The sequence below is a fragment of the Pteropus medius genome, unplaced genomic scaffold, assembly GCF_902729225.1.
Source record: "Pteropus medius unplaced genomic scaffold, Ma_sr-lr_union100, whole genome shotgun sequence".
Classification (NCBI taxonomy): Eukaryota; Metazoa; Chordata; class Mammalia; order Chiroptera; family Pteropodidae; genus Pteropus; species Pteropus medius.
This window is the reverse complement of record NW_024356335.1, coordinates 4,440,201-4,453,318: the sequence shown is the minus strand read 5'-3', so window position 1 is coordinate 4,453,318 and position 13,118 is coordinate 4,440,201. Positions and strand designations below refer to the sequence as shown.

General features: G+C 51.3%; 1 protein-coding gene and 1 long non-coding RNA gene across 7 annotated transcripts in view; one reads left to right on the top strand and one right to left on the bottom strand.

Moving 5' to 3' along the window:
• Positions 1 to 657: 657 nt before the first annotated feature.
• ZER1 (zyg-11 related cell cycle regulator) overlaps positions 658 to 13,118 on the top strand; it is a 25,423-nt gene continuing 12,962 nt past the window's right edge. For all 3 annotated transcript variants that reach the window (XM_039861679.1, XM_039861680.1, XM_039861678.1), the window contains exons 1-5: positions 658 to 812; positions 9,844 to 10,095; positions 11,397 to 11,547; positions 11,773 to 12,209; positions 12,522 to 12,698. In XM_039861679.1, the coding sequence (XP_039717613.1) occupies positions 9,938 to 10,095; positions 11,397 to 11,547; positions 11,773 to 12,209; positions 12,522 to 12,698 (923 nt within the window). In that variant the 5' untranslated portion in view covers positions 658 to 812; positions 9,844 to 9,937. The remainder of the gene's footprint in view (positions 813 to 9,843; positions 10,096 to 11,396; positions 11,548 to 11,772; positions 12,210 to 12,521; positions 12,699 to 13,118) is intronic.
• The window catches only part of LOC120601743 (uncharacterized), a 22,705-nt gene continuing 16,507 nt past the window's right edge, over positions 6,921 to 13,118 (bottom strand). For 3 of the 4 annotated variants that reach the window (XR_005652527.1, XR_005652524.1, XR_005652525.1), the window contains exons 5-6: positions 11,232 to 12,162; positions 10,091 to 11,081 (exon numbers count right to left, since the gene is read on the bottom strand). This is a non-coding gene — a long non-coding RNA (uncharacterized LOC120601743). Of the gene's footprint in view, positions 7,433 to 10,090; positions 11,082 to 11,231; positions 12,163 to 13,118 lie in introns of those variants that run through there. The other variant, XR_005652526.1, reaches the window with a different exon arrangement.

Below are 13,118 nucleotides of genomic sequence, written 5' to 3'. Positions count from 1 at the left end.
ATGGAGAGAACGAGGGGAAGGAGCGCGGAGTTCCAATAGCAGACAGTTGCAGGGATCCAAAGAAATGATGGTAGGCAGAGTCGAGCACTACTGGGAAAGAAGAGCAGGGCCTGGTTTGAGAAATCCTTACGACTTGGCGACTGGACGAGGAGCTGAGGAAAACTCAGTGTCCGAGACCGACTCGCAAGTTCCCACGTGACAGCCGAGTTGCCAGGTGGCCCATTAACTAGCTGGGTTAGTAGCAGCGCGTTAGGGAGGACGATGATGACTGCGTTCGGACGTGTGGGTGTGAGTTACCTGTGGAGCACCCAGGGAGGTGTTCAATAGGGCGCTGGATGTAGGGGCTAGAGCTCCGAGAGACGTCGGTGCTGACGGGGAAGGTGGAGTCAGTCCGGCCCTGAACCACTGCCTGGGATCTGGTGAGCCGCAGGACAGAGCGGGACCCGAACCCGAGGTCACACGAGCGGACCCCTCAGAGGCCAAAGACAGCCCCCGAGGCGCGTGTTTGCTACCCGGGTCGGGACGGGGCGGGGGCACCTGCTCCCTCTTCCCCTGGCACACGAGTCTGGGGCCCGGGAGAGGAGCCGCCTCCGGACCCCGGAACCTTCCGCCGCCGCCGCTCGCGTTCGCCGCGGGACCCTTCGGGGACACCGGTTCGCTGTTGCTAAGGGGCGGCCCCGGAAGTGACGCGCCCGGGGTTTGTTGACAGCGGAGGCGGCGGCGGCTGCAGGCTCCAGAGCCGTAGGAGCCGGATCGGGGGAGGGGCCGGGCCCTGGAGCCAGCACCCGGCGGCCCGCAGCCCTCAGGGCAAGGTAACGGCCACGGGGTCCCCCCGGCGCGACCCTGTCCCGCCCGGGGCTCCCGCCCCCGGAATCTCAAGCTCCGCCCCGCCGACCCCCGTCTCCCCCAGACCCTGGCCCTAGCCTGACGAGATCCCCTGCCGGTCCGGGCCGCGTCCTCAACTCCTCCTCGTCGAGGAAGTATCCCGTCCGCTCCAGGAGGCAAGGGATGTATCTGCGTCCTACCCCTTCCCCTCCTGCCTCCGGCGCCTCAGCATCGCCTCAGCATCGCACCTCCAGTGGACTTGCACAGGTCCATCTCGGCCAATGGTGGGAGGGCTCCCTTCTCTACTGCTGCTGCCAGGTCTGAGAAACGTGCCTTTAAAACTGAGCTCCCTTCCTCCAGAGAGAAAATGACGCCTTGTTGGATGCCACTACAAAATGGGGGATGATGTAGGGCTGAAAGGGTCAGCCCCTGCCCCTCCTACCTGTTGGATGAGTTTAGGTTTCCCCAAAGCGGTGCTTAAAAGCTCAGGGACGGCTTGGGTTCTGGATCAGCTCCTAAAAGGGATGATGACAAGGTGCAGGGAAATGCAACAGGGTGGGAAAGGGATGGGGCGGGGTTGCAAACCTGAGGAACAGGGAGCCTGGTAGGTGAGCCGAAAGTGAAACTGTGCTGGCCACTGTAGCTCTGTGGGTGGAACCTGACTTGGCTGCTCTTTGGCCCAAGGAGTCCAAGATTTCCAGTCTTTGCCTGTGCCTGCCAGCACGTTTGGTTTGTCAGGGGGAGAGGGATGCCTGATGCCTGCGAGGGCAAATCACCTCGTATGATCTTTCCCACAGACTATTTCTCTTCAGGGGTTCAAACAGGTTAGAGTGAGCGTTGAAGGCAGCTTTGAAAAGGGTCACGGGAGCCTACATTTAGAGCAAGAGGTGACTGCCGGGAATGAGGGACCTCTCTGTTTCCGTTCGTTCGTTCATTTAGCAAATAATAAACATAATATGTAGGGTGGCCATGGAGGAAAATACAGCAGGAAGGGCCATGGAAAGGGCCAGAGAGTAGAGTCACCTTTCTATAGAGAATGGTCAGAGAAGGTATCTCATTAGTCATATCTGAGCAGTGGCCTGAAGAGAGTGAGGAGCAAGGCATGCAGCTCTCTGAAGGCAGAGCATTCAACAGCAAGTGCAAAGGTCCTGGGGTAGTATACCTGATGATTTTAAGAAACCGCATGAGGACAGAAGGCCTCCAGCAGAGTGAAGGGGGGAGGATTGGTTGACGAGAAGAGTGGGGACCAGATAATGGTGCAGAGGACATCAGGGACTGTGAGGTAAGGTCACGGGGTAGCTAATGGGGCACCCTTTCAGAACTGTACTAACTTGAAGTATCTGGTACTTGGAGAAAATACAGATTTGTTTTAGATGACAAATGACCATTGTGCTCTGGCCTTGAGTTGTAAGTACCCTTTTTCCATCTTCATAATGACCATTGGTGGAATAAATACAAAAAAGACAGCCACAGAGCACTGTAGTTAGATCATGTCATGCCCCTGCTTACTGGTTGTGAGAACGTGGGCAAAGGAACTTTTTTCATCTCAGTTTCCTCTTCTATAAAATAGGATTATTGGGTTAAACGAGAGATCACACGCTGAAGTGCTTAGCGCATGAACTGGCACATGTTAAGCACTCAATACGTAGCAGTTGTGATCATGACAGCGACGATGAGGAACTGTTTGAATGTGTCTACATGAAAGACTTTTTTTCAGCACCAGCTGGTGGTGTCAATTCAAGTGGATTTTGGGGAACAATTGGGGAGATGTGGTGGAACCTTCCTGTCACCCCTCAGTGGGAACAGTGGTTGCATATCCTGCAGGGAAGATGGTAGCTTGGTCCTGGCTTTTTGACAGCGGTGGAAGGCAATGGAGACTTTTTTTTGAAGAGCTCAGCAGATCCCCATTCTGCCATATAAAATGGGCCAAATGACGGTATTGAAATAAATATGACATGAAGACAGGTTGAGAAGGGCAGTATACGTTGATCTTGAACATATGGTTGAGATGTGTCTGACTGATCTGCTGATGGAGATTGTTGATTCCAGAAGTGCCCAGCAGAGGCTGAGATTTTCAGCCTGCCTTATAGGGAGTGGAACAGTGGTTCATCTCCCTCCTCACCCCCTAAGCCTGGACTATGTCATCAGGCCTGGGTCATAAACTGAGCTGGGCAACTGGGCCAGAGGATTTGAACATGAAAAGTCAAAGCACTGAGCTGCTGAGAGCCAGCATTGCTGGAGCAGGCTGTTGTGGCTAGAACGTCGGAGCAGTGATGTGGGAACCTGGGTTCAATCCCCAGGCTCGTTCTGTGAGCTTGGGCAGTCCCATCCCCTGGCTAGGCCTCGGTTTTCCTATCTGTACACTAACTCTGAAGGCTATTGGGAGGATGAAATGAAACAAGATTGTGAAAGAATTTGGTGCACCCTAAAGCTCTCTACAAAGGTAAAAAGCTATTCTTGTTATTGTTAGTGCCACCAGGATTTTGCAGACATATTCTGGGGGGCCCCTAGAAGGAAGGCTTCAGTACCTCAACTGTTTTGAGGTTCAGAGTCTCCCTTTGGGTCATCTGTTTTGAGATCACCGAAGCTTCAGAAATGAGCAGAAGGGTCTTTCCGAGCATCATTCATAGGAAATCGTGCAGTAGTTATTGGTTACCACCTTCTTGCCATCATCTCGTGGCATGTTCTCAGCAACCCCATGAGGTAGGTGTATTTGCAACACGCTGACAGGTAAGGACCCTCATGAATATTGAGGCTGTAAACATTGCCTGGGCACCTTGGGGAGCTGCGGCTCCTTCATCCACAACCAACCAGTCACACACTCACTGTGTCATGGAGACTTCGAGGATCACACGGGCTCCCTGCCTTAGGAAGCGTCCGGTCCTATGGCAAACAAATAATATATGCCCATGGGATGGTTACCAGCGATACCCAGTCATTCGTGCTCAGTGCCCCAGGACTCTTAGAAGTATAAGAAGGAAGAGCTGAGGCTTGGAGAACCACTTTCTGCCCATAGCATAATGGGTACCAGGCACTTACTGGGGGACCTTGGGTAAGTCATTACACTTCTGTGAACCACAGTTTCTTTATCTGGAAAACAAAATGATAATACATACTCCCTCATAGGTTATTTGCGGCCTCAGTGAGAACATGCATGGGAAGCTCTAACCACTGGGCCTTGAACTAATGAATACATGTATACTAATCGGTATGTACGTCCACAGAGTCCGTGGCAAATGATTTGGCCACTCAGAATCTCAGCTGCCTCACACGTAAGTTGTGGATTATAATAACGCCTGCCTCGTGTGGTTGTTGAGAGAAGTCACGGAGTTCTTGGAATATGGTGCATAGTATGGGCATGATCATTAAGTTTCATTGGAACCCGGCTATCCCCAAGGCCCCTCTGCCTTCACGTGGCACCAGCAAGCGGTGATGTGCATCCCTTCCTCATTCCATTTCCATATCTTCCTGACATAACCTGCCCTGGCAGATGTAGAGTCTGCAGGATGGCAGCCTCCTGGGATGCCCTCGGACCTTCACCTGTACTCCTCCCCTCAGAGACCCCTGGCACGTGCCCTGAATCCCTTTATGGCAGCCTCCCACCTCCAATATCTGGCCCATGATCCGCTCCCTCCTGGAAAGCTTCCAGCCTCTGTAAATAGGGCATTTGTTTGGGTTTTTCCCCTGGCCTTGGGTTAATATTTCATAGGGTGGGTGCTGCTCCAAGGCTCAGAGTTTCTGGCTCCCCTAGCCTCTGTCGGCTGAATGTCAAGACGCTGGCGGGGTCCCATGCTCCCTCCTGGGGACCTTAGTTTCTCTCCCCTTTGTTGCATGGACAGAAGACTTAATGGTTTGGTGAGAAGCATAGGTTTGTTTTAGGGTTGCGTCCCACTCTGAGTTGTGTGATTTCAGGCAAACCTTGTTGTCTTCATCAAAATATTAACATTCTCTACCTCGGGGTGCTGTAGTGAGGTAACTTGGCCAAAGCAAACCTTTATTTCGTTGATGCCAGGCATGGGCTGGGCACAGGATCCAGGAGCGTGCAAGCAGCCGGGGTTCCTGCCCTCCCAGAGCTCACGAGCTGGGGCAGGGTGGGTCATTGGACGAATTTTTACACAAATAATGAATTAGCTGCAAGTACAGTGTCCCAGTGGATGCTGTTTTGTAGGCTAAGTAGGAGACCATATAAAATGAAGCTCATAAGGAGCTCGGCGCCATGTCTGGAAGCCACTAACGTGGAGGTGGTGGCTGCTGCCGCTGCCGGCCTCTCTCTTCTCTCCCCACTGTCCACCGCTCCCCAAGATGCCACAGGCTCACGATGGATCCCGTTTTAGAGAACCTGCAGGAGAAGGGACGGAGGAAGACACAGGGTTCTTCTCACCGCGTGTTGTTCTGTCATAATTGGAGTTTCTTCTGTCCCCAGTCACCAGAATCCCAGGTGGCCGGTGCCTGCCATGACGATGAGGAGCTTGAAAAGGTGGGGTGGTCTGAGATGGCTGCATCTAGCAGGTGCCAGGCTCATGGCTGGATGTGTCACAAGTGGCACTCCAGCCCTAAGCAACAGGGTCGACACTGCCAAAGGCAGTTAGTAGATGGTGTCATCTGCCTGGTTTGTCTTTTGGGGGCTTTCGGTGACCTTGGAAGTCGAAGGGTGGTGTTTCTTCCACCTGGGGTGCAGGGTTAGGACAGAAAGGCTACCTGGGTGCCTGCCTGCAGAAAAGGCAAAGCCACTGGCGGCTCGCTCTCAGTTATACTGATGAGGGTTCCTCTGTGGCCACTGGGTACCTAGCATTGTCCTGGGCATAGTGGCAGGGAGGACACAAGAGTGTGCCTTGCCTCCCAGCTTCCACATATGGCACAACCTCCAAGTCCCTCGTCATCCCTTCCACAGGCATATGTTGACACCTGCTACTTGTTAGGCCCACATGGGTGTTCAATGGCCCTTTTGTCCAGCAAATAGTCGCAGAGCTGGGCCTGTGCTGCCAGTGCCCCACACCGACTGTCCTTTTAGCCTGCGCACATCTTGTCCTCTTTCCTAGAACGCCTTTCCCTTCTCTGCCCACCACCAAAGTTAACTATGACTCATCTTTTGGGTCACAGCTGAAGTGTCACTTCTAGGGAAGCCTGCTCTGCCTCCCCAGTCCAGGGCAGGTCCCCGGCATAGGCACCCAGAGCCCCAGGTACCTGCTTGTCCTTCAGAACACTTGTCCCAGTTACATGGGTTAGGTTTGGGTGCTTCTTAGATGACTGGCTGTCACCCTCCAGAGCCAATATACTCCAAGAGGACAAAGCCCTTATCTGGTCTCACTCACCATTGGATGCCCAGTGCTCACTAGACAGTTACTGAGTGAATAAATAAATGACCTAGGCTAAGCCCGGGATGCAATACCAGACAAGACAGCCGGCTGCCTGGCAAGGAAGCCAGGTGGTTAAACTAGCATTGATACAAAGTGTGAGTTGTTCCGGTAGGGCCTGTGGGGGCACACAGCAGTCAGGGAAAGCTGCCCAGTGGAAATGATGTTGACACTCTGAGCTGAGGATGCAGAGGCACCAGCTAAATAGGGAGGAGAGTTCTAGGTGGTGTGGGCTGGCATAGTGACTGTGTGTTTGGGCGTAGGACAGTATCTAGAGTAGAAACTAGAATAATTAGTTGAATTTGCATGATCCAAGTTGAAAGAGAAGAGACCGAGCAAAGGTCTGAAAGTGACCCTGTGCTTATGGCCTCTTGCCAGCACAGTGAAGGAGGCTGGGCCAGCTGGAATAGGGGGTCCCTGGGCACCAGGTAGGCCAGTAAGCTGGTTCTAATTTTGGAGGCCTTGAGTGACTGCTCAAAGAGATGGGACTCGTCTGTTTCCAGCAGGGACTGTCTGCCTGCCAGCTGTGTTCCCTCTGGCTCCAGTTTCCCAGGTAGGAGAGGCTGCTGGGCTCTCAAAGATCTGAAAGTGAATGAAGGCAAAGAAAGACCATGCCCACGGCCCGGGCAGCCTGTTTATTATGCCTTCTCTCAAGGGTGTCACATAGCCAGGGGGACAGCTGGCACTACGGGCCTCATGGCAGGAGACCCAGGTCTGGAGCTAGGTGGGGGAAGAACTTGATCTACTTGGGGACCCGGGCAGGTTAGGTAAGAGAAGGGTATGACGATGACAATGATGATAATAATAGTTGCTTTTTATTGAGCAGATACTGTGTGCCAGGCACCATGCTAAGCCCTTTATCATTCCATGTTTTCTTCACAAAGAGCTCCCCATTTTAGAGAAGCGATTAAGGCACAGAGAGGTGAAGACACTTGCCCAAGTTCACGTGTTCTTAAGCAGCAGGGCTGACACTTGAAGCTGGGGCAGCCCGACTCCGGAGTTCTTACAGCAAGGTCGCCAGTAAGTGGTGGGACCAGAACCAAGAACTGGGGTTCTAAAGGCTGCTCCTTGGGTTTCCTGAGCAGCCTGGAAGGTTCAAGCATGGACTCCGAGACTCCAAGAAGCCAGGGGCGATGCCGGGCCCTAAAATCCTTCAGAAGCCTCCACGAGGTGATGTGATGGGTTTCAAGAGATAAGACTCAAATCCCAGTTTGAACAGAGCAACTCCTGTCTCTGAGCTCGAGTTTCTTCATCTGTAAAATGGGATCGTAACCACCATTTGTTGTATACTTGTCCTGTCAAGCCTGAGACTAGGCGTTTTCCTGACATCTCATTTATTCCCACAGCCCCGTGAAGTAGGAGTTATTATCCCCATTTTCTAGATGAGGAAACTGAGGTCCAGCGAGGTTAAGTAATTCAGTGAATTATGGAATCAGGTTGAAACATTGGTCTGTCTGACCATAGAGCCTGCACTTTTAAAAAAGTTTTTTAATCAAAGTATCACATTAGATAAAGACAAGCCTACAAAGCATGAGTTGACAGTTTGATGACTTTCCACAAGTGAGCACACCTGTCGCAGAACTCCAGAGACCCCCCGTCACTTTCTAACTGCACCCTTGCTGCAAGGGTGATCACTACCCTGACTTTGAACATCATGAATTAATTCTGCCCATTTTTTTCCCCCTTTCTCATATAGACTCTGGTAGGAAAATGGTTTGCAATTAATTCTGGTCTTTTGATGAACATTCATATGTATGTTTCTGTTGGGTGTATATATACCTAAGGAGTCGCTGAAAATTGAGCATATATGTGTCTTCAGCTTTAATAGGTAGTGTCACGCAATATTCCATTTATACTCCCAGTTCACACCAATTCACACTCCCACCAGCAGTGTGGGCGACATCCCGTCGTTCTATATCTTCACTGTAATATGGGCCTGGTATTGCCTGTATTGTTGCTATTCTTTTGAAAAGAACCATTCTGGTGGGTGGGAAATAGTATCTCATTGTGGTTTCATCAATACCAATGAAGCTGAGCCGTCTTCCATGTGTTTATTGTTCATTTCTCTAGCTTTCGTGAAATATCTGTTGAAGTCTTTTGCCCATTTTTTAATTGGATGCTATGTCCTTTTGTAAAAGACTGACTTGTAGAAATTGTTTTTAATTCTGAATACGAGTCCTTTGTTGGGTATATTATTGGAACTATCTTCTACTCTGTGGCTTGCCCTGTCATAATGCTATCTTTTCATGAAAAGAGCCTTACATTTTGAGGCAGTCCGATTTATCAATTTATCTTTAGGATTTGGGTGTTTTGTGACATATTTAAGGAATTACCTCCTCTAAAGCCATAAAGATATTATCCTGTGTTTTCTTCTAAAAATCTTATTGTTTTACCTTTACATATAGGTCTAAGGTCCATCTCAAATTAATTTTTGTGTATGTATGAACAGAAGTTTCTTCGTTTCGGTGCAAATTGACTTACCACTTTTTCCCTTATGAGGCCTATTTAAGAAACTGTGACCTATTAAACTTATTAAACTTATTAAATAGCAGCTTAGCTATTTAGATAGTAGGAGACTTCACATTTTTAATGTTTTATTGAGCTATAATTCCTGTACCATGCAGTTCACCTATTTAAAATAGATAATTCAGTGGTTTTTAGTCTGTTCACAGAGTTGTACAATCAATTTTAGATGATTTTCATTAATAAGAAACCCTATACCAGTTTGCCATGACTCACATCTTAAAGATCTATTTTTGCTAATCAGTTCCTCAAACTGCAGCTCATTGGAAAAATAATGTATAATGGTATTTGTTTTATTATAGCAATTATTCCTAATTAAAGCAGTATTAATGCAAAAAAAAAAAACAGAAAGAAACCCTGTACCCACTAGCAGTCACTCCTCATCCCCACACAACCTCCCAGCCCTAGGCAACCACTAACCTACTCTGGTCTCTATGGGTTTCCCTGTTCTAACTGGACACTTCATATAAATGGAGTCATACAACACATGGCCGTTCGTGACTAGTTTCTTCACTTAGCGCAGTCTTTTCAAGGTCCAGTGTTGTAGCGTGTATCTGTACTTCATTCCTTCTGTGACTGAATAATACTCCGTTTTTGTTTATCCATCATCCATTGATGGACGTTTGTACTGTTTGCACTTTGGGCTATTTTGAATAATACCACTATGAACATTAATGTACAGCTTTTTATGTGGACGTATATTTTAATTTCCCTTAGGAGGAGCCTTAATTCTTCATCATATAGAATGAGATGGGTGATAACGTGTCTACAGAACCCTGGCACATACTGAGCATTCAGTGACGGCTGTACTCGGGTTAGGTTACACAGCAAGGGACACCCCAGCTGTTAATGAAAGCTGCTGTTATCCCCACCCAAGCGTTAGGTGTCTGCCCACAGACACTGTGAAGGCATAGAAATGCTTAGACAAGGCCCCCTGGTCTTTGCAGGTCAAATCACACATAGATGATGTCATGCAGGGAGCAGCAGGGAGGGACTCAGGAGTCCTGGAGCCTGGCCCTGCTCAGCTGCTATTTTGAGTGTGACATCTGGGGCCTCAGTTTCCCAACTCAGCATGGACATAGGAGAGCTGGTGGGTCTGGCCCTTCTGTGTGGCTCACCCAGCTTCTTACGTATTCTCTAGGCTGTGGTTCTGCCAATGATCCTGTGAGTGTTGACGAGTCGCCGCTGCCCCTGGAGGCCCGTGTCCTGGAGTGGCCCACCTGCCTGCCCCCAGCATGGCGTCCGACACTCCGGAGTCCCTGATGGCCCTCTGCACCGACTTCTGCCTGCGCAACCTGGATGGCACCTTGGGCTACCTGCTGGATAAGGAGACTCTGCGGCTACATCCAGACATCTTCCTGCCCAGCGAGATCTGTGACCGGCTCGTCAATGAGTGAGCGGGCCCGAGCTGGGCGGGGCACAAGTCTTAGGATGAGCACGTGTGGACAGATTGAGAGCATTGCGTGTGCACCTCGTGGGGGTGTGGCTGTGGATATAAATGTGTGAGGGTATGTATGCACGTACGTGGGTGTCCATGGGCGCAGAATACTGGTGTATCCATAACTGTAAAGTTATATGTGTGCGTGTTGGTGCATGTATGGAGGAGCGTGCACGTGAAGGAATGGGCATGTGTACACAGCTGGGCTTCTGCAGCACAGGGTATGTTTGAGTGTGAAACTGCAGGTGTGCATTACACCTGTGAGCAGCTATGGGAACCTGCACATATATAAAGGACTTACGTGCTGTCCTGTATGTGTGTGCATACTGGTGACCATAAACACATGTCGATGAGCGAACGAGGTCATGTACGGGTTTACACACCAGTGCCCAAATAATGGATCGATGACTGAGGACTGAGTCATTCAGAAAATCTTCATGTGGTCCCTCCAAGGGAATCCCCACTAGTAGAGGCGTCTAGGACCATGGCGTGTGTTCACTGACCACTGAGAGTTCAGTTGAGATGCCCAGAAGGGAAATCGTTAGGCTAGACAGTTGCATATAAAAGTGGAAACCTGTGTGTGACCTGAGGACAGAGCCTGACTTATAATAACATTCTGAGCATTTAATGTGGGTCAGGCAGCACTGGGTTGGGCACTTTGCAGATTAGAATTACGTCCATTTTACAGATGAAGAAGCCGAGGTCTGGAGAAGTTCAGTTACCTGTGTGAAGTTGCCCAGGTAGTGAACAGCAAAGCAGGACTTAGATTCCAGAGTGTTTGGCACCAAAACCTTTTCCGTCAGACCAGGATTCTTGCAGGAGCTGGATCTCAATAGTGTTTTATTGAGTTCTTGCCTGCACTCAGCTGGGAAATCCAGACCCCTTGGCTTAATCTTCCTGTTGGAAAGGGTCCTGGGAAGAGCTGATCAAGGAACCAGAAGCTGGTTTAAAAGAAGATGAGAGATGTAGACATGTGTGTTTGTTGCAGAAGTGTCTACAGTTTGGGGGGAAAGAGCCTGGGATTTGCTATTGATAAGAGGCCTTTTATTACCAGGAGGTCTACCTTTGGACTCCTGGTTCCTTGACCTCACCTGTAGGGTGGTTGAGGTCTAACCAGGTACTATGAGGAGGAGACAGAGATTGCTGCTGGGGTGCTCAGAGAAGGAAGGCTTCAGGGGGCAGTCTCGTGCTGGGACTCGGAAGGAGGATGAGGGTCACTGTGCCCCTCCCCTGAACCAGGCTTTCTTCCCCCACAGGTATGTGGAGCTGGTCAATGCCGCCTGCAACTTTGAGCCACACGACAGCTTCTTCAGCCTCTTCTCAGATCCCCGCAGCACCCGCCTCACCCGTATCCATCTCCGCGAGGACCTGGTGCAGGACCAGGACCTGGAAGCCATTCGCAAGCAGGTGAGACCTGCCTCGCCAGGTACCAGGGATGGCCGGGGGAGGCTGGCCCCGAGACAGTCAAACAGGGAGTCGGGCAGAGTCGCTCGCCTCCAAGGCAAGAATCCCAAGGCCCCTCTGGTGCTTCCCCCCATCACGTGGACCCCTCCCCAAGCCTACCTGTAGCCTAAGCCCAGGCCTAGGGAAGGGGCTGGGCACTGGTGATGATGGAGCTCTGCCTGGTGCCAGGACCTGGTGGAACTGTACCTGACCAACTGCGAGAAGCTGTCCGCCAAGAGCCTGCAGACGCTGAGGAGCTTCAGCCACACCCTGGTGTCCTTGAGCCTCTTTGGCTGTGCAAATATCTTCTACGAGGAGGAGAACCCAGGGGGTTGCGAAGACGAGTGCCTGGTCAACCCCACCTGCCAAGTGCTGGTAAAGGACTTCACCTTCGAGGGCTTTAGCCGCCTCCGCTTCCTCAACTTGGGCCGCATGATCGATGGGGTCCCCGTGGAGTCCCTGCTGCGACCGCTCAACTCGCTGGCCACCTTGGACCTCTCAGGCATTCAGACGAGCGACGCAGCCTTCCTCACCCAGTGGAAAGACAGCCTGGTGTCCCTCGTGCTCTACAACATGGACCTGTCGGACGACCACATCCGCGTCATCGTCCAGCTGCACAAGCTGCGGTGAGCGGCCGGCCCAGAGCTCGCTGGGGCAGGGGTGGGGAGGTGGGTGCTGTCATTCCCAGAAGGCTCTCGAACTTCTGGCCAGGCAGGAAGCGGGCATGGAAGAGACAGTCCCATTCCTTAAACCCCGTGTGTCAGCTGGATCAGGGCTGTTCAGGGACCTAGGTCTCAGAAGGGTTTTTCCCATAATACACTGCAACAGTTATAGCAGGGGTGGGCCCTGCCCAGCCATGGACTGAAGGAGCAGGGGTCTACGCGGACGCCCCCACCTGTGTCCAGCTCCTGACCTGTGCTCCCCGCCCCAATCTTCAGACACCTGGACATCTCACGAGACCGCCTCTCCAGCTACTACAAGTTCAAGCTGACTCGCAAAGTGCTGAGCCTCTTTGTGCAGAAGCTGGGAAACCTCATGTCCCTGGATATCTCTGGCCACATGATCTTGGAGAACTGCAGCATCTCTAAGATGGACGAGGAAGCAGGGCAGACCAGGTCGGGACCTGCCTGCCATGGTTGCCAGCGGGGTATCATTCGACAAGCATTTACCAGGCGCCCCTCTGCCAAGTGCTATTCTGGGTGCTGGAGATAAACGAATCGGGCCCTGCCCTCTCCGGTCTGTACGAGCTAGTGGGGACAGTCAGGTCATTATCGGGGCTGTGTTAGGGGAAGCACAGGGCTGCCCTGAGAATCAGAGAGGAGGGAGAGGAGGGAGAAATGGTGTCTAAGCTGTCTTGAATGTTCATTCTGAGTTTGCCTTCCTCTGAAGGGTGTTCTAGCAGAGGGAACAGCATGTGCAAAGGCTGGAAGGTACAGGTGCTAGGAGCAACTGGAAAATTACGAAGCTCGTACAGGCCAGAGACAGTGTGGTAGTGTTCAGACGGGGCTGACACTGTCTACCACTCTTACTTAGGT